Source organism: Ruditapes philippinarum, unplaced genomic scaffold, assembly GCF_026571515.1.
Source record: "Ruditapes philippinarum isolate M1 unplaced genomic scaffold, ASM2657151v2 ctg269_1_1_1_1, whole genome shotgun sequence".
NCBI classification, from domain to species: Eukaryota; Metazoa; Mollusca; class Bivalvia; order Venerida; family Veneridae; genus Ruditapes; species Ruditapes philippinarum.
This window is the reverse complement of record NW_026866443.1, coordinates 417,368-443,500: the sequence shown is the minus strand read 5'-3', so window position 1 is coordinate 443,500 and position 26,133 is coordinate 417,368. Positions and strand designations below refer to the sequence as shown.

General features: G+C 32.9%; 1 protein-coding gene across 1 annotated transcript in view; it reads left to right on the top strand.

The window, feature by feature from the left end:
• Window positions 1-19,809, top strand: part of LOC132732489 (activating signal cointegrator 1 complex subunit 3-like) — a 238,080-nt gene extending 218,271 nt beyond the window's left edge. The window contains exons 36-44 of the mRNA XM_060718923.1: window positions 4,991-5,125; window positions 7,733-7,788; window positions 9,159-9,327; window positions 12,152-12,303; window positions 13,082-13,214; window positions 13,669-13,783; window positions 14,573-14,664; window positions 15,179-15,302; window positions 19,045-19,809. Of these exons, the coding sequence (XP_060574906.1) occupies window positions 4,991-5,125; window positions 7,733-7,788; window positions 9,159-9,327; window positions 12,152-12,303; window positions 13,082-13,214; window positions 13,669-13,783; window positions 14,573-14,664; window positions 15,179-15,302; window positions 19,045-19,244 (1,176 nt within the window). The 3' untranslated portion in view covers window positions 19,245-19,809. The remainder of the gene's footprint in view (window positions 1-4,990; window positions 5,126-7,732; window positions 7,789-9,158; window positions 9,328-12,151; window positions 12,304-13,081; window positions 13,215-13,668; window positions 13,784-14,572; window positions 14,665-15,178; window positions 15,303-19,044) is intronic.
• Window positions 19,810-26,133: the final 6,324 nt, after the last annotated feature.

The following is a 26,133-nucleotide window of genomic DNA, read 5'->3' as shown; positions in this document are numbered from 1 at the left end:
GCATCAAACATGTTCTAATAGGTTTCTACCAAGTTTGTTCAAATAAAAGCCCTGGGCTCAAAATTGGCCCCGCCCCGGGGGGTCATTGATTTTCCCTATATGCATATAGTAAAAACTTAAAAAATCTTCTTTTAAAGAACCAAAAGAGTTAGAGCTAAGATATTTAGCATGAAACATGTTCTAATAAGTGTCTACCAAGTTTGTTCAAATAAAAGCCCTGGGGTCAAAATTGGCCCCGCCCCGAGGGGGTCATTGATTTTCCCTATATGCATATAGTAAAAACTTAAAAAATCTTCTTTTAAAGAACCCAAAGAGCTAGAGCTAAGATATTTAGCATGAAACATGTTCTAATGGGTGTACTACCAAGTTTGTTCAAATAAAAGCCCTGGGGTCAAAATTGGCCCCGCCCCAGGGGGTCATTGATTTTCCCTATATGCATATAGTAAAAACTTAAAAAATCTTCTTTTAAAGAACTCAAAGAGCTATGGCTAAGATATTGAGCATCAAACATGTTCTAATAGGTGTCTACCAAGTTTGTTCAAATAAAAGCCCTGGGGTCAAAATTGGCCCCGCCCCAGGGGTCATTGATTTTCCCTATATGCATATAGTAAAAACTTAAAAAATCTTCTTTTAAAGAACCAAAAGAGTTAGAGCTAAGATATTTAGCATGAAACATGTTCTAATAAGTGTCTACCAAGTTTGTTCAAATAAAAGCCCTGGGGTCAAAATTTGGCATCGCCCCGGGGGTCATTGATTTTCCCTATATGCATATAGTAAAAACTTAAAAATTCTTTCTTTTAAAGAACTCAAAGAGCTATGGCTAAAATATTTAGCATCAAACATGTTCTAATAGGTGTCTACCAAGTTTGTTCAAATAAAAGCCCTGGGGTCAAAATTGGCACCGCCCCGGGGGTCATTGATTTTCCTTATATGTGTATAGCAAAAACTTAAAAAATCTTCTTTGAAAAAACCCAAATAGCTAGAGTTAAGGTATTAAGCATGACACATCTTTTAGTGAGTGTCTACAAAGTTTGTTCAAATAAAATACCTGGGGTCAAAATTGGCCCCGCCCCGGGGGTCATTGATTTTCTTTATATGTGTATAACAAAAACTTAAAATCTTCTTTGAAAAAACCCAAATAGCTAGAGTTTAGATATTAAGCATGAAACATCTTCTAGTAAGTGTCTACAAAGTTTGTTCAAATAAAAGCCCTGGGGTCAAAACTGGCCGGCCCCAGGGGTGTCATTGTTTTTAACTATATGTGTATAGTAAAAACTTAAAAAAAATCTTCTTTTAAAAAGCCCAACGGGCTAGAGCTTAGATGTTTAGCATGAAACATCTTCTTATGGGTGTCTACCAAGTTTGTGCAAATAAAAGCCCTTGGTTAAATTGGCCCTGCAACGTTGGGGGGGGGGGGGCTGGGGGGGGGCCTATATACAGGTGAGCGACCTCAGGGCCATCATGGCCCTCTTGTTTTTGTCTGTTCTGTTCTGTTTAAGTCTGATTTTAACCATTGATCTAAATTCATTATCAGCTCTAGCATTTCTAAAATGTTATAGGAGATTTGACCTGCCTTGAAGATAGAACTGTATATTGTTATTCAAAGATGTAAGTTATAATTGAGCTGTTATCAGTATAGCCAGTGAGCTCAGACTGCAAGCTTAGCCATACCGTGCTGTTTGGCTACTGTAATAAGTTGCTTTGTCTTGTTAGATTGTTCTGGACCTTCGAGATAATTGATTGAAGCACATTAAGTGTTGAAGATTGAATACTGCTTAAACCGGAATGCCAGGCAGTGTATACTAAGGGATGATGCATTATTCCATGACTAGTATCCCTCATGAGTAAACACAAACTGAGTCTGCAATTTTCATGTAATTTTGTTGATTATATTGCTACAGTGGGATCCCCCCTTTGCTTTTGAGGGGATAGCCCCTTAGCTTTTGAGGGATCACCCCTTTTCCAGATTTTGATACTGAATTCTAAGAAAGTTATTACAACCACCCACCATTCAAATGGCAAATAAACAAAATTTACTATTAAAAAGTGAAAACTATATATTTGGGATAGTAATTTTAGAAGTAATAAACAGAAAACAAGGTATTTCATTGTATTAGAGTCTATTGTAGATACAATATAAGAATTTGATGATTGTTGATGCTTCGCCAACTGTTGCTTTCTTTTAAACATAAATTTTAAAGATTGGAAGTTATTGCTTTCGTGGAGATTTTATATTGTGGTTGGACATAACCGCAACATGGGAAGTTTAAGTTGGTACCTTAATGATGAAAGAGTTCTTGTGATTAAATTAACTGATAACATGATTGAACTTTATCTATTTATCAGAAGTATTTTGAGAGTAGCAAGTTTCCGATGTCAGATCACCAAAGTACCTTTTAATTTAGGAATTTAAAACATATTTATTTCGGCTTGATTATTTCTTCTACCGGTAACTTATTTTAATCACTTTTGGGTGTTTCCAAGAATTCACCAGTACTAATGTCAATTATTGTGAAACATGGTTGTGACCTCAGTTGGGTTTGAATCCACAGTCCCTGGGTTCAGCACTCAGCAGCAGACCATTAGAGCACAAATAGTTAAAAATATCTATTGCCAAACCAGTCTGATAATAAAGCTTTAAAATCTTTACAAATAATTAACCAATCAGAAACAAGAGATATGATCTAGACTGGTTTGACCTTGAACTTGCTTAATTTCTTAACTGGATTTGCCCATCTTTGAATTTGGAACAGTCTATTCAACATTTAAGGGATTTTAAATACACCATTAAAGCTGGACAAAACAAACAAACAAAAGTACAAAAATGTAATCTTCCATGAATATAAAGTCATACTGAAGGTAACAAAAGGTTATTTACATATATTGGCAACAGGTCAAAAAGGTCAAATTATCCAATCTTTTTATAACTGTAAAAAAAAGGATCAAATACATCTCCTTACTTAGTCACGTTTACAAACACGTTTTTTTCTCCGATTTGTACAATGATCATTAAAGTTGATTTTTGTTTTAATCTTTGTTATGATCTCACTTTATTGTAAATTAGAAACATGTTACCATTAGAGATGAAACATAACAGTTGGTGACATTATAACTCATCCCCATACATCATAAAATAACTGATATACATCTGGTATCATCATACAATAGTCATCATAGTCAGATTTCAGTTTTAGTAAGGTGAAATATCCATCATTAGATTAAAGTACTTAATGTGGCCTTCAGTTTTTCTGTTGGAAAAACAATTCCGTGTTGTTTCAAAGTTAAAATTTCAGTAATTTTATCTTGGAAAAGTGCATCATCACTGATAAGCCTTTTTCAAAACTGCATCCTGAGAGCGATTCATAATGCATCAGTGATGTTAGTTTCTAAAATAGAAGCTCTGGAAACAAATTGCCTACTTTACTAATTGAAATAAAGAAAGCGGACTAGCAGATCAGTAATTTCCTTATTGTTTTGGCAAATTTCATTTTCCTCCTTAATTCTTTTGATTTGACAATTATATAAAACTATTTTTCTAAATATAACATATTTAACCTTTAGAAAAGTAAGTCTTTTTTGTGTGTTGTATGATTAAATATAATGCAGGGAGAGGGCCTGAATCCTGGATAATGTTTTAAGTATAAAGGAAGATGGATGCTATGGTAGTGAAGTGTAACACACAGTTTGACTTACTATACAGATATTACTAATTTATTCTACAATTATTTAAGATACAATTATAAATATAATTTATTTGTCTGTATAAATAACTAATTTGGCATGAAAAGTTCACTATTAAAATGGATGTACAAAATGATAACAAAAATCGTAAATACTTGGCTGACTCTTATGGCAGAATATCAAATCCAGCAACTTTTATATGTAATGTTTCATAATATTCTTTTATACTTTTCCTGCCTACTTTTCCAAAAGTGTGACAGGAAAATTACTCCAAAATCCCCACCTCATACAAGTGTGTGTATGACATGGAGTAGCAAATAATGTGACAAATGTTGTAATGTTGCACTTTCATTATTTTGAATACAATTATAGGATACTAGGATATCTTTTCCTGGTGTTATCTTCGTACAGCACACAAAGACAAAATACAACTAATTTAAACCTGAAATTATATAAGTTATGAATGGATGTAGCACCTTAACTGTGACTGACAAAGACCGGATAATATTGTTGATATATTGTTGATATTAGTAATATTTTAGGTCATGTATCAGACTACTAAAGCTGTTACTTAATGTACAATGCTTATTTAATTTTTGCTCCTCACAATTTGAGGTAATAAAAGTACACAATGTATTTACAAGCTGTTGAAACAATGATAGATTAAGTTTTGATGTCAGGTAAGGTGTACTTTTTAAAGTTACTTTTTTGTATAAAGGTTATTGTCATATTGTACCTCCTGCAACAACTGTTTTCAGTATGATAACAGTGATAGGTCCGATATTGTCATACGATATTGTCACACAATGTACTGTACATAACTCTTACCCTGCTTTATAATGTATTTATATAATGGACAGATATATCCTTCTTTGACTTTGAATCAACCTGTTTAAAAAGTTTTAATTAAATTCAGGGATTTCACATATCAAAATAGTTACTTAATTGAAGGAGCCAACAATATAAACTTTTATCAGAGGGGAGTAATGGCTATGTGGTTAAGGTGTCTGCCTCTAAATTGGGGAATGGTGACTTTAAACCCTCTAAAGGGTTACGATCATGTTTGGTTATTTAGGTTCCAGGAACCGGGGATTGCTGGTTAGATCTGATTGGATGAGGTGTGATTTCTTTCTGACAATGTGTCTAATGATCACTGCTTTTGTCTCACACACCTCTGATTCAGAAATCTTGCAGGATTAGCTGTCGGGTACTTGCAGAGAAAGCCATTAAGGTAGATCAACTACAGAGATTTAACCAAGACATTGGGTCCAAGTTTGATAATATAAATGTGATGATATATATATTTCAGGATGGCTGTACAGTACTTCCACAGACACTGGGTAGAATTGCTTCCTATTACTATCTCACACATGTCACAATGCGAATGTTTCAAAGTGAGCTTCAGAGTGATTCGTCTATACCAGATCTGATAGAAACACTAGCGGTATGCATTTATTTTTTCACTGTAAAACAAAATGATACATTGTTATGCTCACCAAAAATATTTTCCAGAAATACACAGTCGCTGGTCTTTTACTTGGGGACTACAGACCACTTTTCATGATAACAGCCATTTGAACACATCTGTGGATGTTACTGAGGCCATTGCTGTGGAGGCGTGGACAGTGACTTGCACTAACCACTACTGTCCATGAACAGGCTCAAATATTTACACTTTTGCTGTTGTGAGCACTCTTTAAGGGATTACCTTATTTTCTATTTTTTGTTAGTCAATTTTCTTATGTTCTTCCCATCACACACACTTAACCCTCTCAGAGTACTTTCCATTAATGACCAACATGTTAGATATTTGGAATGCTTAAGGGACCCTGTAGATAGCACTACCTGTGGGTATTATCAGAAACTGCTGGAGTCAAAATCATTGATATGAAAAAAAAAAAAAAATTCTAACATTTAACTCACTACAGTGTTGCAGAAATCATAATCACCACATAGAAAAATATCGCTTTTTTCACCAATTCTTACATTTTTCATTCATTAACATATATAATTGTAAATCAGTGTGAAAAGACTAATTTGTTCATTTCTTTGGGTAAAAAGGCGATATTTTAGCATTTAATCATTCAAGCGCATTGTCCCATATATATAACAAAATACAGTATTTAGTGTGGTGCACTTATTGTAGTCTCACTCATTTTTCTATGTTTTCTGATAGAGTTGCACCACTTCTTCTTTGTTTCTCTTAATGTCAAAGATTTCACCAATTTACCTCTGTAGATATTTATGTTTGGGAACCGGCCCACTTATTTTTCTTACAATTAAGAATGAAATGATTGCTTCATGATCTGGTAATTGACTTGTTGTTGTAGCAATGAGAAAGTCAGCATTTATATGCACTTTTATCATCTCCTGGATCTAGTGCCAAGTGTTATGTAAGCATATGCAATTTCTAATAATTTGTGGTTAGTTTAAATGTTACACCTGATTGATAAAATAAGCAGTCAAAATTAGCACCCGTCTTATCAGCAAAATATTAGTAAAATAAAAATTTTCCGGATTAGTAAATATTTCCATTCTACAATAAAAATTGCTTATCTCTCTGATTAGTAAAAAAGTCCAATTTACAGTAAAAATTGCTTTAGTTTAATGCAAAGGCCATGCTTGCTTGTAAATTTCAACTGACTGGAAAAAGAAATTCGAATTTTAATTGATTGTGAAATATCTCATCTTGAAAATGTTTATCATTGTAAGTAATTATTGTTTTGATTAAAATCTAAATAGACATAATAATTTGTATTATAAAAATGATAATGTTAGAATAAAGCTAAAAGTGGATTCAAGAATTATTATTATGATAAAAATTGAAATAGACGAAACAAATTTTATATTTGTATTAAAAAAATTAGAGAATGTTTAAAGACCCATTATGCCCCAGAAATGCTTTCCTTTTAATTTCTCAAAGTCTTTTTATTTTTTGATGTATTTTTATAGTTTCCAAAATGTTACATATCAGCAAATTACCTGAACCATCTTTTTATTCTGTTTCCTTTTTGTTTAGTACAGTTAAAGTGGTATTGTATGGATATCAAAATACTACTATGTTTACATTTTGCTACTTTTATGACAAATAATTTGACATTTTTTGCTACTTTCTTCAGGAAACATTTAGCATCTAACATGCTCTTAAACTATAAAAGCAATGCTTGCCTCTTCTAAAAAAAATTTTTTTTTATTTGATTCTGAGGCATAATGTGTCTTTAAAGAAGTCTTAACCCTTACCCTGCTGGGACTTAAACTGATAAGCCCATGCCACATAGGTGAGCGCTTTAGTCCAGCCTCCACTCCAGCCTCCACTCCATACTGTTGATGGCTAAATTTTTGTATTTTAATACCGTCATCCCTTGATCTTCAAATGGACTTTTCCAATTTCAAAGCAGGATGATTCCATTATAGCAGGCAAAGGGATGAAAAAGGGTTGATAGTTTGATAATTTCTAAAATGTAAGTTATGTGTTAACCTTGAAGTTCTAAAGGTTTTATTAGTAAAATATTATGCCTCTGATTGTGATTGTATCACCGAATAATCCTTTGATTTTGGAATATGAAAACATACCTTGAAGGCCCGGATCTTGTTTGTAAAAAGAAAAAGATTACATTCATTACCTTTTATCAGTGTGAAATTGAGTTTGTTTGTAAAAATAAATCTCAACATGACCTTGGTATTTCCATGATTTCTTTTGGTGAGACTGGAAAACTGAAAAAAGTTTTAAAATTGTGATAAGTTTAGAGTTATGGCCCTTTACTTTATTCAGCTACAGAGATATTGAAAATCCATAGCATACTTCTAAAGTACACATATTCTTATACTTTTATTACCATTTGCATAGTTTTAGCCTTTACATTTTTGCTAGAAAGAAAATAAAAGACAATTCATTTCATACAAATTTCACATATTCATTTCCTTCATTAGCATTTGCATAGTTATAATGATTAGTACTTTAATGAATTATTACTAAGGTATTTAAAGTGACAACATAGGAATTATTTTATATACATATTAAATAAATTTTTATAATTATTATATATTTTAGAATGCATCAGAATATGCAGAGCTTCCTGTAAGACACAATGAAGATCAGATAAATAGGTCAGTATAATGTATCAGATATTGTTTGATTAACCCTAACACTGCTGGTGGAACCTAATACTTTTCATGAAACAAGTGCAGTCCAAGATCGGCCAACATGCAGTTTCCGTTTGATCATAGTCTGCACTGTTCACTGTTCAGTCAGTGCATATCTTGATATATTCCCTTGAAATGATAAATTTGTTTAATGTTTTGTTCAGCATCTAATTTTACCCATGCAACTGGTGCAGTCCAAGATCAGCCAGTACAGTAGTGCCACCTGATCATGGTTTGCACTGTTCACTATTCAGTCAGTGCATATCTTGAAATGTTCCCTAAAAATGATGAATAGTTTAATGGTTTTGTTCAGATTGAAAAGTAGACAAGTCCATTAAATTTTGGTGTATTGAGTGTGGCAAGGATCATCAGAGTCCTTAGTCATAATTCCACAGTCCTTTGATACTCTCCTGTGCATCGGTCAAATGTTCCACTACTGTTCACTTTTGAAGTAACAGTACTAGTGTATTCATTAAGCTGCAAAAGGAGCGTAGGCCTTTGCGTGCTATTAGTGATAAGAATAGGGGAGATGCCACCATTTTAGAGTCTGGCCAGTCCAAATATCATCCAAACAGTTTGACTAGACTCTGTACTGGTGGTTACTCTCTTTGACGTTGACATATTTTTGAACTTCTTGCACTTATAAACTGGTTGGGACAAGTTCATTACAATACATATTAATTATAAGCAGATTAAGGGGAATAAAAAAAGTGTTATGATCCATTTCCCCCCCCTCCCCCTCTGGAAGCTTGCCATGTGTTCTACATTTCTATAAGCCTGATAAAGTATTTAATACATAATTATTTCTGATTTGTTAATTGTTTAATCTGTAATTTGAGCCGCGTCATGACAAAACCAACATAGTGCGCTTGCGACCAGCATGGATCCAGACCAGCCTGCGCATCAGGATCCGTGCTATTTGCTATCAGTTTCTCTACTTGTAATAGAGTTGGTAAGCGAACAGCATGGATCCTGATCAGACTGCGCAGAGGCGCAGGCTGGTCTGGATCCATGCTGGTCGCAAGCGCACTATGTTGGTTTTGTCGTGAGGCGGCTCATTTGTATTAATTTATTGTTTGTATCATATGTTGTGTTGTTATGTTGATCCACATTTCTCTTTTACGTAAAGTAAGAAGCTAAGTTACTCTTTGATGGCCATTTCATTGCTTTAATTTTACCTTTTCTTGAATTTTACAATATTAGTTTAGTATGGCTAGCAAATTTTTGGTACACATATTTTATGTGAAGTATTTATTTCAGTATTTCAGATTCCAAATTGCTATTCTATTCTTTTACAATATCATTATTTTCAATCTTGTACACCATATTTTCAGTGATTTATCAAAGCAAGTGCCACTTGATGTGAATCCACATACAATGGACTCTGCTCACACGAAGGCAAACATATTGTTACAGTGTCACTTTGGTCAGATACCCCTCCCGTCTACTGACTACAACACTGATACAAAATCTGTGTTAGATCAGGCAATAAGAATCTGTCAGGTAAGACACTGATACTAAATACGTGTTAGATCAGGCAATAAGAATCTGTAAGGTAAGACATTGATACTAAATCAGTGTTAGATCAAGCAATAAGAATCTGTCAGGTAAGACACTGATACTAAATCTGTGTTAGGTCAGGCAATAAGAATCTGTCAGGTAAGACACTGATACTAAATCAGTGTTAGGTCAGGCAATAAGAATCTGTCAGGTAAGACAACGATACTTAATTCGTGTTAGATCAGGCAATAAGAATCTGTCAGGTAAGACATTGATACTAAATCAGTGTTAGGTCAGACAATAAGAATCTGTCAGGTAAGACACCGATACTTAATTCGTGTTAGATCAGGCAATAAGAATCTGTCAGGTAAGACATTGATACTAAATCAGTGTTAGGTCAGGCAATAATAATCTGTCAGGTAAGACACTGATACTTAATCTGTGTTAGATCAGGCAATATTATAATAATCTGTCAGGTAAGACACTGATACTAAATCAGTGTTAGGTCAGGCAATAATAATCTGTCGGGTAAGACACTGATACTATATCTGTGTTAGATCAGGCAATAAGAATCTGTCAGGTAAGACACTGATACTTAATACGTGTTAGATCAGGCAATATTATAATAATCTGTTGGGTAAGACACTGATACTTAATACGTGTTAGATCAAGCAATAAGAATCTGTCAGGTAAGACACTGATACTTAATCAGTGTTAGGTCAGGCAATAAAAATCTGTCAGGTAAGACACTGATACTTAATAACTGTTAGATCAGGCAATAAGAATCTGTCAGGTAAGACACTGATACTTTATACATGTTAGATCAGGCAATATTATAATAATCTGTCAGGTAAGACACTGATACTAAATCTGTGTTAGATCAGGCAATAAGAATCTGTCAGGCAAGACACTGATACTTAATACGTGTTAGATCAGGCAATATTATAATAATCTGTCAGGTAAGACACTGATACTAAATCTGTGTTAGATCAGGCAATAAGAATCTGTCAGGCAAGACACTGATACTTTATACATGTTAGATCAGGCAATATTATAATAATCTGTCAGGTAAGACACTGATACTAAATCTGTGTTAGATCAGGCAATAAGAATCTGTCAGGCAAGACACCAACACTTTAAACTGTTGGAGATTTTTATGGTTTAGAACTGTTCTCCATATAGGGGACGAAATGTATTAGGGGCCAGAAATTAAGTTCAGCCAGTAGAGCCAAGAATCAGTATTCTGAGAGTCCTGGGTTCGAGCCCCAGTCAGGCTGCACAATTTTCTCACCCTGTGACATTTTGCGCCCTGTGATGGACTGTGACTGCAAATAGCTCAGAATTTAATTCACATTGCTCTGTAACCCTGTGAAATTTGAGGTCGATTTTCAATATTGCAGGGAGAGTATGTTATGGTTTAGAACTGTTTACTATTTGGGGGGAAAATGTGTTTGCCTCCAGATAGGTCAGTTAAAGCTGCTGAACAGCATTCTGTTGCTCCAATTTTATTTTATTGGTTCGAGTCCTGGTTAGACTGCACATTTTTCTCACCCTATGTCACTTTGAATTTGAACCTATTAAGAGACTCATATCCATTTTCAAATTGAGCGGCCATCAGTTAATAGTACAGTAAGATTGTTAATACAGCTCTAGCATACATACAGTCAAAGGCAAATATCTGGTTAGAAATTGGTATACTCTTATTTGATATAAGCATCAAGAATCTTGTCTTTACCAATTTTCCAAACGTTTTAAGATAAATGTTTTGAAATGACATAAATCCAGAAGATATTATCAAAACATTTACAAGAACTGTTGGAACAAGATAAAGATGTCAAGTTAGATAAATCTTTGACACTTTCTACAATTTATAGAGATTTATCTTCCCTTTGCATGTGCGCTCAAATCTATAATCTCAGGGTGGCCTGGAGTTTTTTTTTCTGCAATGATGTCAGTGTAAGCCAAAATATGTACCAGAAAATAAAATGGTACATTTTTCTTCAAATGTAAGGAAAATTTATCCAGATTTCAAAAGATTTGTTTTTAGCACATCTGATTATTTAAAATATTTTTTTCTCGGATAAACTTTTGCCATTTATTGAGGTTTGAGGATGCTTGGTAAATAAGGTTTGTGCCTCTGAACTTAGATATAATACGTTAAAGTCCTATAGGGGTTATAATCATGCCTCTACCAGAAGACTAATGTACGTAAATTTAATAATAAAACATTCTTTAGTAGAATAGTCTGTTTGCTAATGCTATATTAACTCTAAGCGAATAGATTCTACCCATGTGACCAGCATAGACCAAGCTCTGCTATTCAGTCAATATATATTTTGAAATTTTCCTTAAAAAATGATTAATTGTTTTGCCCATATTGAAAAATTGATAAATCATTGTTAATTATGTATAGCAATGATATATCTCTTTATCACTAAGAAGGGAGGTAAGAAGTTTGCAATACGTTATAATAGAAACATTACCAGAGTTGATGACAGTATGTGACAGACATTATAATGTCCTCATATTTTATGAAATTTTACAAACATTAATTGTTCAAAGGGAGCGGTGGCCTAATGGTTAAGATGTCTGCCTCTCAAGCCAGGGATCATGGGTTCGAGCCCTACTGGTTGGTTCCAGGAAGCGGACTCGAAAGTCATTATTATAAGTTTCAAAAACTTGTTATAGCAATCGAGCTTAAAGAAGTATGTTTAAACCAATAAACCATGTCATGTAACATAACAAGGTAGGTTTCTTTGCTGATTTCAGACATGCAAAATGTAGTTTTATACAATATAAAGATATATTTGATATTGATATATTTCAGGCAATGCTGGACGTAGCAGCAGACCAGGGTTGGTTGGTGGCATCGCTTGGTATCACACAGCTGGTACAAATGTTGGTTCAAGGTCGCTGGTGGCACGACTCCTCGTTACTCACCCTTCCTAATGTTACACCATATCATATCTACTGCTTTAAGTAAGTTAATTTAATGCTGTTTGATTTAAACATATGAGCCGCGTCATGACAAAACCAACATAATGGGTTTGAGACCAGCATGGATCCAGACCAGCCTGCGCAGTCTGATCAGGATCCATGCTGTTCGCTGTCAGTTTCTCTACAGTTTCTCTACGGATGCGCAGGCTGGTCTGGATCCATGCTGGTCGCAAACGCACTATGTTGGTTTTGTCATGACGTGGCTCATATCTATTTTTTATAAAGTTTAATACAATTTCATGATAAAGTGGATTAAACTTAAAGCTTACTGTAATTTTCTCCACAATACTGTTTCTGTATGTAAAAGAAAAAAAAAATTAAAAAATCACCAGGTCTCTTATATTAAATAAGATTTAAAGTAATTGTTTGTTTATTATAAAGGATGATAAAGTAAGTTAGAAAGGTTAAAGTTATTGTTGATTCTTAATAAGAATTGTGAATTTAAAAGAGGAATGAAAATAAGTACATGTATTATAAACTGTTTATTCCATTATTAAATGTATATATAGTATAAAATTTTTATTTTTTTTTTATTCTCTAATTAAATTAAAAGTTCATGGAAGTACATGTACACAAAAAATGTACTTATACTCTAAAATTAACAGAGAACAATTTTTCTGTTGTTGTTCTTTCAGATTTAAATTCTTTGATGACTTGGTTGGGAAAAAAAAGGCATTAATAGTTTGTAGACAATCATCAAAATTTTTTCTATCATTTTTTGTGACTTTGACTTGTATAATTATTATTTGTGTATCTATAGAACTAAGAAGGGAGGTAAGGAAGGCACACACCGTATAGAAACATTACCAGAGTTGATGACAGTATGTGATGGACATTATAATGTTCTGTATGACATGTTACAAGATGAGATGGACAAACAACATATAGATCAGGTAACTGAATATAAAGAGACAAAGGCTAGGCTGGTAACTTCGTTTGACTTTATAAAAGATGCATGGTTTATTCTTAATGCTTTAACTAGTAACTTGGTAAGGTTTTATAAGAAATTTATGATATTTTCTGAACATAGATTTCTTTCCAGTTGCTTTCTGCTTAAGAGTGCAGTTTTAAGGGAAAATATTTGGAAAGTTTAAGAAATTTGTCCTTTTATTAAGAAAATATAAAGTTGGAAAAAATACATATAGTGCAATTTTCTTAATTTACTTTCTGAAGCTGATTTAAAGAGATATATAGTTCAGCCTGTACATCCATATTGTTTGAAAATACCCTATACTGTTGACTGCTTTATAAATATTACAAATATGTTATGAAAATATCTAACCTTCCCTTAACAAAGTCAAAACTCAAACATTATGTTAAAAGTTGATCATGCATGAATATTTACAGATATTCCAAGTATTGTCAAAGTTACCACAGATAGAGATGATGTTTACAGTGAAGGGTTGGTGGGAAGGTGGTGATGGTAAACAAGAACAGAGAGCCATAGATACTTCTAGTCAAGGTCATTGTTGACGTATTGTTTGTGGATTTATTCTTAGGCTAGATTATAATGTCTTTGAATTGTAAAAGTAAAATTAAAATTTCAGAATACAGGCAAAAATGTCAGCAATGAAATTAAAGTGCCTGATTAATAAGTATGTCCATTCATTGATCTTAGATCTGATTGAAGTCAGTGTTGTAAATAGCAGTACTAAAGTAAAATCATTTTGTACTAAAATTTATAGATATGAAAAACAGAGCAGGATTGTTTTATTGTTTTAAGGAATATAGAACAGATATTTGATTTGTACATAGTACATCACCACTACAATATAAATACACAAACTGTAAAGATGTCAATTGTTTATATTCAACCAATAATAAAGAATTTGATATATAGTATTGAGTTTTATTTAGAGATGAAGAGTAAACAATTGTTTAAGAAATATTACTGTCACTTATGAAACAGTTTGGTAGATAATGAACATATTTGATACAAAAAAATAATTTGAATTGTGGGTATAAATATGGAAAACATCAGATATTGGTCTATAGTTATAGTAATGATTTTTTACAGTTTCTAAAACATTTTCTTTCTTCAAGCTTGAACATTTATACTTGAAGCTTCATTTGGAGGAATTAAATTTTTGCCCCTATATGATTTTCAGAAAATTGACTAACTTGTTGTTATTCATTTGTTATATTTTTGTACATACATTGTTTATTATATTTATACTGGGTGTTTTATTGTATATATATATTCATTGTATATATTTTGTATATATTGTTTTATATATTGTTGTATATACAGGAGGAAGAGTATCTGACAGACAGTGGGTACAAGTACATGCGGACCAGGAATATGTTTTACAAATACAACTTAACAGAATCAATAAAATGAAGGTAAGGGCTAACTCAGATATCTTGAATTTATTTATTGTGATGATAGAACAACCCTACATGTATATTGCCAGAAGGTTCTAGGCTGTTTTAAACTTTCATTCAATTTTAATACATGTAGTTTTGGTAGATTTTTATATAGGGTTATTTATACAAGGGAAGTTGATGTGACTGGTACAGAATAAGATCAGACAGCACATCTGTGCAATGTGAACATTGTCTGCACCAAACACTATTCAGTCAGTACTTAGTACTACTTACCAGGTACATGTTTTATGAAATTTTCACTAAAATTGATGAAAGGTTTTGTCAAGAATGAAAGATGGATCATTTATGATATTTTGTATGGTAAGGGTAATTGTCATGTTGGTACTGTTTTAGTCAAAGGACAACTCTCTGCCTTTCTAATTAAAGGCAAAGGCAGGAACATGAGTTTTATAATGTAATAGTTAACAGTAGGAAGCAGATGGATTTTACCTCTGAGATTTCTTACCTTTTTGTTTGTATTATATTACAGAAGACAGACAGGAAGGCATACACTCCACGGTTTCCAAAACCCAAAGATGAGGGCTGGTTCCTGATCATTGGTAATGTGGATGCTAGAGATCTGGTAGCATTGAAACGTGTGCCTTGTATCAGAGGTAATGCTTGATTGTATTTACTTTTCTTGATGATAATTTAAAAATGGTCAACTTGGTCAGGTCAGAAATGAAGACACTTTGGGTCTATGGATGTGAGTGTTGTGGGTACAAGTCCAGGATGTTGCATTGGTTTCCTGAAGAAAAAATGTTTATCTCCGTTTTCCCTCCATTTCTTTGTTCAGGAGTTCATCAAGACAAAAGTTCAACAAAAAGCAGCACAGCATGTTCAGTGCAATTGCTCCCTCAATTGCCTTCTGTTGCTGGTGAAATGAGAAACCTTTTGTTTAGATATATTTATAATAGCTCAGTATTACTATATGATAGAAATATTATCAAACTGAAGATCATTTAAACAGTCAAAAATTAGATAACTCTTACTAGCATCTTCTTAACTTGCATTATGGGTAGTTTCTCTTAGATGTCACATAGCAGTGTAGACACTTATTCTATCTGTTAAGCAAAATAGGGAAAGCATTGGGTTTGTTATGAAGAGGTCACTGGTTTGATCCGCTGGCGGGAATATTTTTTTTCTGTTTCAAATGATCTTGGAAATTAAGTTTAATGGTCATTTGTCTCTCACAGCTGATTTAGAAATAACTTATATGGGATTGGGATAAGTGGTCTGTTTCTTGAAGAGAAATTGGAACATTCTGGTTAGAGATCCAATAAAGTCTGTTACATGGACTGACTGCCAAGATATTACGGAAAATGTTGTGAAATCTTGTTTGGCTTACAGAAGTCAAACCCTGGTAGGTTTCAATGAAACTTCACAGGAATGATCAGTACCATCCATCCCTAGTTGTGCCTTTCTTACCAGGCAGGTTCCACTTCCCTGCACAAAATGGCCGATATTACTACACTCGCTTAAAGGAATAAGAATGGATGGATTGATGTCTGTCTAATATAAATATTCATCATTTAAAAAGAGGAACCATGACAGTTTCCCTATTGACATCAACCCTATAAGAGAGAAATTCGTGTTTAAAGACACTATTTTTTACTTGAGAAATAAGTTCATGGGCGCCGCCATTTTGGCGTTCTGTCATTCTCGCGAGACAGACGAGACCGAGATTGTGACGTGTTATACCCACTTCCGGTATAGTTGTACACGCTGGTACAACTCAAATATATCTTGATGAAGAACTTATTAATTTAATTGCGTACATTATATATTATTTATGAAAACATCATATGGAACTGAATTGCTTTAATTAATTAATTGAAGACGCCGCGACATTAATTATCATTTGCCCGATACTTGCTTGCTGCTGATCCCACCACATGATTTAAGCAATGACTGCTTAATTTTCAAAGATAAACCATAAATTTACTTTGGGTACTATGAGAAACTTCTTCAAATTGACGATATATCCTTTTATTTTGTACTTAATTTTCGCTAGACAAGCTGTCCAAATAGGGTACATCGCCGGTCATATATCTTTTTTTCAGGTAAAATATCAACTAAATCCAATATGCTGAGGACGCGATTTTCCGCCATTGACGCTAAAAATGAGAAAGGCGCAGGAAAATCGGCAGCCAGACTTATATCGTATGAAAACAAAACTGTCCGTAAAGTTATTTAGGCACCCAGTCAAAACTGGTACCAACAGCAACAGGTTGCCCATTCCCCTATAATTACGCATATTCTCGGGTTTATCCAGTTCCCCAAAGCTTTTTTCCACGTTATCTACTTACCAAATTCCTTTCCCCGACAGATACGCATTTCTTCTACCGTAAATTTAATCCAATAAAACAAAAAATCATAAATCTACTTAATATTTAAAATGATTATTGGGAACGGAAAAAAATGTGTTGCTATTTTATGACGTGCTGTAATTTACTACAGTACAATTTGACAGGTGTGGAACCGAATTCCCCCTAAGGTCATTCAGTTCACTGATGAAGCGTAAAAAAATAGATGTCTATTTCGTCATTAGAATATTTGACAAGGGTGATTTACCAATTAGGGCAACATTGTGCATGATCAAAAGGTCTGTCGGCACAGAGGCATACAAGGAGCAATAAAAACGTCAGTACACAGTGTGATAGGAGCATTTGGTGCAAATTAGGAACAATTAAAATGGACAATGCGCAGTATTAGACATAAGTAGTAAGAACCAGCAATTGTGTGAATAAATTATGCAAATTAGATTTTTGAGCAGCCAATAAAAATGATTTGCCTGCAGTTAATATTAGGCTACGATTACGATGCGCAGCAGCATACGTTGACAGACATGTTAACAATTTACTTTTCAAAACAGTTGCTTATATTTTTGAAATGTGTACATCAATTATAACATATGTTCACACCTTTAAATTTGAAAGTCAACATCAAACTGCAAAAAATTAATTATATGTACTAATAAGAACACGTTTTAGTAGGGTTTTTATAATGGAAGTGGCTAGCGTACGGGCCCGTACGGCTAGCCAAAAGTTTTAGCCGTACGTGAGTCACGTACGACTAGCAAGGACACGCTGTATTGGCTAGCCGTACGGCACTTTTCAAAATTTTATGGAAGTCGAAAATGCATATGTTATTTTATGACTTTAAGCGAGAATTTTAACCAAGAAACAGCATTAATTGTCTTTGGATGTTAACTTTTTAGAGATTAATCGCCTTGATCGCTATATATATCGATCTTTGTCATCGCAAGATGTCGAGAAAAAATAGCCTTTGCTTGCATTTACACCAATTGAAATAGTTTACAAATTTTTGATAATAATCCTTTTTTGTTTCATTAAGTTTAATTTTCGACACCTTTTATATGAAAAAAAAAAACAACAACAAACACTGAAAATGATTGTTGTTAGGCTCTTGATAATTGCGACAATTACCGATGGTACTGTATCAAGGAAAGTTTGCATGTTCCGTGAAAGGCATTCTAAAATTCTATTGTCAGTCCCTGGATAGGTTTTAATTAAGGCTAATTAATTGATTGACTGTGCTTTTATGTTCGATATTTATCTACATTTTTTAGAAAATTATATAATTATTTTTGCATTTCACCGTTTTTTCCATTCAATGTTCTTTTTATTTATTTATTCCACTCCGATCATTTTTTATTCGATCCATGTGCTTAAAATTAACAAAAATGATTTAATAATTCATACAAATTAAACAACAAATGATAAGCATGAAAATCAACAATTTTATAACGTTCGACTTCCATATAATTTTGAAAATTGCCGTACGGCTAGACAATACAGTGTGTCCTGGCTAGTCGTTCGTGACTCACGTACGGCTAGAACTTTTGGCTAGCCGTACGTTTCTTTATTTATTATTATTATTATTATTATTGATATTGTTACGTATTTTGAACCATAAAAAATCTCCTCTACACCTCCTGTGAAAATTAAATTGTCTGATCAATACTTTATTATATTAATATTTCCTTACGATTCAACTAGATTTATCATGAATCTAAAAGATGTGGGGAAATGACATCACGCGCACCTGTTTTTATACGGCCAATACACAAACATGGCCGCGCTTACCGATTTGTAGAAATCGGTGATTTAGCGATTTAAATTTTGTTATCATTCGTTTAATATTATTATTTGGCGGCAGAAAATTTGCAGACTTATTATTTATAGTATTCTTTATCTGAAATCAAGTTTTTATTTTAACCTTGTCTTTCCCTTTAAAAACAAAAACAACATTCTGTACTCATTAAATAATTGTTTCATGGTTAATTTTATTACAACAATATTTTATTATATATAAGATAAATTTTTATTTCAGGTAAATCAGATGTGCAGGTATCGGTGTACATGCCAGAGACTACAGGTCGGGTGATATATACAGCATATCTGATGAGTGACTCATACCTTGGTCTCGACCAACAATACGACCTTCACTTTGATGTTATACAACAGAGCATAGAGGCTCAAGTTAATACTGAGCTGATTGACGAGCTTGACGGTCTTGACTTCAACTCTTGAAACCGGCCATATATTTAGAGAGCTAAAAATAGGAGTTGAACTTGACTGTGATTGCACAATAATTTAGGGAAAAATTTAAAAAAGTGTTTAAGGTTCGAAATTACATATAAGAAAAAAAAAATCTATGATGGTGTTTGATAATATGAAAATTCAGATTCATTATAACAACAGAGTAATTGATTTTCGGAAATAATTATTACTTTTAGTGACTTTATGCAATTTTTATGTGACTAGCTTTTATTAGAAAAAAAGAGATGTAAATAGTGGTATAACATGCTTGAAAAAGATGAGATCTGGAACTCAGTGAGTTTTTCCACAATACAAACAAACTTTTACCATTGTAGCTACACGGTTCAAGACTGGTCACAATAGAATTGACAACCTGTTGTGCTTATTTACAAAGCTGTAACTGTAAAAGTATGTTTCTACCCATGAATAAGCTGGGGGGGGGGGAATCTTCATTCAGAAGTAAGTCTATTAGCATAATAATAAAATTTTTAATTATTTTTGATAATACCATGGTTAAATTTTGTTTCATGAAAGTATTTTGTTAAAAGTTGTTTAACCCATTGCTTCATGAGCATTTTGTGAAAAATGGCTGTTTTCATTGAAAAGTCTCCCGTTACAAGTTCAAATTGCTATAATACTATAAAAACTGCTTCAACACTAATCAAACTTGGCACAAATGTTGACTGGACCATTGCCCTTGCAACAACATGCTCAGGCTTAAATTTTCTGTTACCATGGCAACGAGGGGACATCTCAAAATTGCCAAAAATCACTATTTTGCGTTGATTTTTCCCATCAAAATTGATTTCAAAGTGCTGCAACTTCTCAATGGATTGAGATAGAGTCAAATGCTTTTCAGCGTTGGTTACACGTTACCTTATGATCAATCTGGGGTCATTTACAGCCTCTCACAAGTCCAAAATTTTCTTGGCGATGAGGGGGACTCCGCCCCCCTTCAAACCCCCCCAAACAGAAGGGGGCACATCCCCCTTCTGGCAACCCCCTGATGTATCTTTTGGTTGGGGGGCCGCGCCAAAAAAGAGGTCACTTTTTTTAACAACATTTCTCAAACAAAAACAAGTGTTTGGGGCCTAAATAAGGCATTTTTTCATCATTTGAGACAACAAAAAGGGGGGGGGGGTGAAAAAGGCGTTAAAAGGCGTGTATATGAAGTAATGGGTTAAAAAAAGTATTATGTTTATCCCTGTTGAAGCTAGTTTTATTGAAATAGTCCTTTTTCCTGCTCGGGGGTGACTAAATTTGCAATGTGCAGAGGATTCTTGGTCTGCACTGTTCATTCAGTCAGTACATATATTGAAAATTTCCCCTAAAATGATGAATGGTCTGTCCAGATTGAAAGATAGACATGTTAATTTAATATAAGGGTTAACATAATAGATTCAGGGTTTTAGGCATCAAATTGTTGATTTAGATGAGTAAATTCTTGGGGTTATACTGTTCTATTATTTTGTTGATTTTAGGGGAGAAATTATTTTTTTAATCATATTTGTTTTTATAAATTAATTTATTCTTATGTTTTCAATCATGAAGAAAAATAAGAAGAATTCTTTCTTCATAATTTCTATATGTTTTATATTGAATTGGTTGAATTGTTAAAGAAATATTTTTGTTATAATATTATGTGGTAATATTTTAATATTCTGTACACATTTTGATTAACTTTAAAAGCATGTAAATGGGAAAACAGATAATTTTTCAGCTCTTGTGTTTTGAAGAAAAAGTAAAACTATCATGATCAGTGGGTAGCCATTGTCATGCAAAAACTTTAAAGTGTATAAAATATATCTGATGAAATATTTTATAAGAATTTAAAAACAGTAAAATTTAGTTGTTTTCATAACCATAGGGTCATGTCTTAAAATATTTGTAACATATAATATGTATGTTATTTAATATACATGAATGTTGTACGTAAACAGAATAAAATGTTCCCTAACAAAATATTACAGTTATTTTTAGCAAGTGTGGTAATGATTTCACACTTGCTTTCATTAAAATATTGAAAAATTTCTTTCATTCAAGGTATTCTGTAATCATTTTAAATTAAAATTTTTAATCAATATGAACACTTAGACAGCAAATATATGTAGTTTTATACACTACTGCATGCTATTACTTGAGCTTATTAAACTATATCAACAGGAAACTTGAAATACTTGATAACATTTGTTAGACAAGGGACATTAATGTGAATGCAATATATTTTGGAGTTGTGCCCCTTTTTAACTTTGAAATTAGGCCAAAATTGAGGAATGAGCAGAATTATTTGAAAATAATGAGCTGGATCTACTCATAAGAAGTATTTGACAAGGTAAACTTGTTAGACAGAGTGTCATTTTTCTGAAAGATATATATTCAGACAGGGTTGCCAGCGGACTTGAAAAGTCAGGGAAATTGGGTATTTTTTCAAGGTCAGGGAATTGTCAGGGAATTTTGAAATTTAGTCAGTGAAAAATGAAAATCCTGAAATGTCAGTGAAAAGTCAGGGAAAAATTATTTCAAAGGTCGAAAAATTTACGCATTGAAGGTCTTTCTTGGCTATGGCAGTCTTTAAGCATTTAATATTTGACTTTATCACTCTCACAGTTAAGCATTAAATTCAAATAACAGTAAACTGTGATATTAAGAAGCATTTTATGTTAACTTAGTGATTATAATACCCATTATTTACCTTAGAACATCATTCAACCTAAAGACTGAAAAGCTTTGCAGCCCTTGCCTCCAGAGCTGACTAATATGTAATTTCTGTTGCATAATTTAACCAGTTTCCATCATGTTTGCAAGACAAATCCTCTTGTACAATTTCTTAGTGTCAAAGCAAAAAGCAAAGCAGGTTATATGCCAATATTGTAGTTTGGTATACATGTATACTGACTAGATTTTGTTAGTAATAAAAAGCCCTTAGAACTTTGCTTTTTGCTTTGACACTAAGAAATTGTACAAGAGGATTTGCCTTGCAAACATGATGGAAACTGGTTAAATTATGCAATGCTATGTTTTTCACACTAACTTTTTTCACACTAACTTACTTCACTCATTCAAAGTCTTTAATTTTATAGTGATTATTTCATGATATGCCAAAATGTCCTATGTTCTTGTTTTCACAATCAGTGGAGTTTATCATGATGCCTTATACAAGTAACTGTGTTAAATGTTTATTGTTCTTATAGTTTAGAGATGTTTGAATTTTAAGTTTTGTCATACAAGTATTACTCTTATATTCTTGGTGTTTTATGTGTTACTACTAGGAAGGAAAGAGTGACTTATGTGATTTCTAATACAGATGCTTACATTATGATTCTTCTGATTTTCATGTCATATGTTTCACTGACCAAAAGTCACACTGCGTTTGAATAGAAATAGTTAAGAATAGTAGAACACAATGTTTGAATCATTACTTTGATGTAAATGTTTTATATTTTGGAAAATAAATACAAGTTTACATGCAAAAATATAATGGGAGGATTGGACAGCTATAGGGGAGGTCAGGGGGCCATTTATGTGTTTGACGATTTTGGTCAGTGAAAAACATGAATTGGTCAGTGAAAAGTCAGGGAAAAGTCAGGGAATTTTATTTCACCAAAGTGCTGGCAACCCTGTCAGAGTTATGCCCCTTTTGGGTAAAAATAGATATTTTATAATGTTTTTAAAACTATCATAGATACATGTAGTGTACTCATTCTTGGCATATTTGCGTAGGAGGACAAGTGACATAACTCACTGATCAGTTTTTCTAGAGTTATGCCTCTTTTATTACATGAAAAATAACTTGGCTTGTACATATATCACAATATTTTGAACATTTTCAAAAAATGTCTTGACCATTCATCTAATAAAGAATAAGTTCCTAAAATATACCTTTTGTTATACTATTTTTCAAGCTCTGTGATCACTGGATCATTATCATTGATGCATGCAAAAACTTTAATGTAGCTGATTACTGAACATGTATTTAAGATATTGACATGAAAAGAATTGCACTACACAAGAATCATAATTATTTACTTCGTAACTTTTAAGCTATAGCCCTTTGCTCCACACAAAAACTCTGTGACTTATTCCCTTAGATCTCATTTAAAAGAATTAAAAAACATAGATCTCCCCATAAGGCCCCTGTTGTCAACATGTAAAATAGACAAGCATAGGTGACATTTAGTAAGTCTGTTAAGTTGGTGCCACTCTGTACTATAGAGCTCTAATTATGCAACTCATTGATTGGTAAAAGGATTATCTGGTAATTTAGATTGAGTTTGTGTATGTAAGAATTTTACTGACATTGGTTGAAACTACTTGTAATTTTGAGCATTAGATTATGCATCAAATATCATATGTGTTGTTATTTATCTTTATATAATTTATAAAAGGGAAGCGAACCACATTATTTACACTATGAGTAACATGTTTCAGTTACTTCTCTTTGCTTCCTTGCTTATAAATGGATAATATGTATGGAATTTGCAATAAAAGTACTGATATTCAGTTAGATAGTTTGGAGCTCATATTATATTTTCAGAATATAAACAATTTGAATTTAACAACTTAACTTAAAATTAATTAAGATGGTCTTCACATTAGCATGAGGTTCCACACACATGCACGAAGGTAATCCTAGATAATACTCTGCAAGAGGACAAGAGTGCGCATGCATAGCAGAAGGGAAGGGCTAACCTGATTAAAAGGCCTTCAGCAAAAGCAGGCAGCTCTACTACACTAAAAACTGGTCTGTCACAGCAACAGAACATAGTTATATTAAGGCTTGAGAACTAGCACAATTAGGAATGTCTACATGCTAGTAGGATGGTCTGAGTATGACTTTTTGTGTAGAAATTGTAAGCAGTAAGTATGGTATTGATGCTTTCAAACTACCACAACGCTTTTCTCATGATTAACACAGGCTTATGGTGGACACATCACGTCTTAATAGGAAATGCATGGTTACAGTGTAGGTCACCCTTATAAACCGGCTTATTCTAAAGAATGCCGTTGTATATATACCCCTGAGCTCCCTTGCATTTTAATGCACAGGCCTGTATGAATATTCTGAATAAAGGTCAAACAATATAATAGTTTGGCATCATTTATATAAAAATTGACTACGTTCACATGAATTTGCGAGAGTACGGCCCTCCAGTACATGTCTCATAGAGTGTTGAAATGTACATTAGACCAAATGAACATTTATTTAATGACGTGAATGAAAATTAAAAAAAAAATATTCAAGTTATCATTGAAATTCTAGACATTTGCCTGAATTACTTGTTGAGAAAGGAATTGCAGAATTAAAGTTTTTAGAGCTTTAAAGTCTACAAATGACCATTACTTTCATATCTTATTACAGCTTAATGATGAATGTTATACAATTTTCACTATTACATTTCAAACATGTCTTGTTTACACACATAAATCTGTTCAGATATACATACCGAGCACACTATTTGTGATGTGAGGACTTGATGTCTCTATTAATCATGCACGTTTTTAGCTCAACAGAAATCATGACTGCAGAGTGTCGTGAAGAAATATGATAGCAATAAAACACACATGTGAAACATGTATCGAGGGTGTTTTGAAGATACACTGTGTGTGTTCTCAAATATTTTCATTGTTTCTAGAAACATGTGTTGTAGCAACGTGTGACTGGTTTCTGCTTCCATGAATATTATGTTGATAGGTAACTGATTTTTTGTCCTTTCTAGTGTTTTAAATTGGCTGACGGGTTATCCAGTTGCAACACTGAGATTATTCATGGTCACATCTTGACCTTGTTCACACAAAAGAACACCTGGTTTTGTTTATGATATTGTTTGTTAGCAGTAAACCCGCCAATGAAAAGAAAAGATGGTGCTTAAATTTTCAATAATACAAACCGGAAAGGTCGTTGAAGTCTTTCAAAGAATGTCACAAACAAAATACATGTTTATAGTCAGTTTTTATCATGATATATGATTTTAACTTTCATACCTTTAAATCTATCATAAGCGCATTATAGTTCACAATCTCAACTCCTGAGTTCACTAAACAGTTATCACAGACTAGGATGTTAAAAAAGCATAGCATGTATCTAGGATATTTGAGGTGTAGCATTGTACTATGATGCCTCCTGGAGTAAAATATAGCCTTCCCCTACTGGAATGCTCAACTATTTATACTTTTAATAGAACTTCGAGATCATTCTTCTATGAATGAATAACACTAAAATTCTAAGAAATACATAATTTTACAGATATACTCATCTTTTGGTAAAATACTTATTACAGAAATTCTATGAAATCCAGGAACGTCTTTCTAAATTTGTCTAATTTGAATATGAGAACGCACAAACTGTTTGAGAAGCTGCACTCCCTATAACTGGTCAAGTTTCTTTGGTCCTTTCTTACGACTACGAGAAAAAATGGACAAGAAAAGACAATGTATTGGCTAAAGAATCATTTAATTCTCAAGTTGCATACTTGGCAGATTTTTTGTTATTTACGGCACAGACAGAGGTAATTAAATGACATAATAATCTAAATTTTATTCTTAATTTAAGTATGCGTCGTTATTTATGAATGGCAAATTTCCCCTTTATCACTAGACTTTCTGACATTCGGTTCACGACATAACATTATTTTATGTATTTTCTAAAAATCGAAATAAATTCTGAGGAATTATCAATACATGTACATGGTAAATTTGCCATTCATTAGTAACGACCAATAAGTAAAGCTAAAATAAGAACTAGATATTATATGTCATATTATTATCGTAAAAAACAGAACATTTGTTAGGGCTCTCATTCATCATTCTTGGGTTGAGAGTTTCAGTTCGAAGTAAAGACACATGTTGATATTCTGGCATTGGTAAAAAATAGCAAATGTAT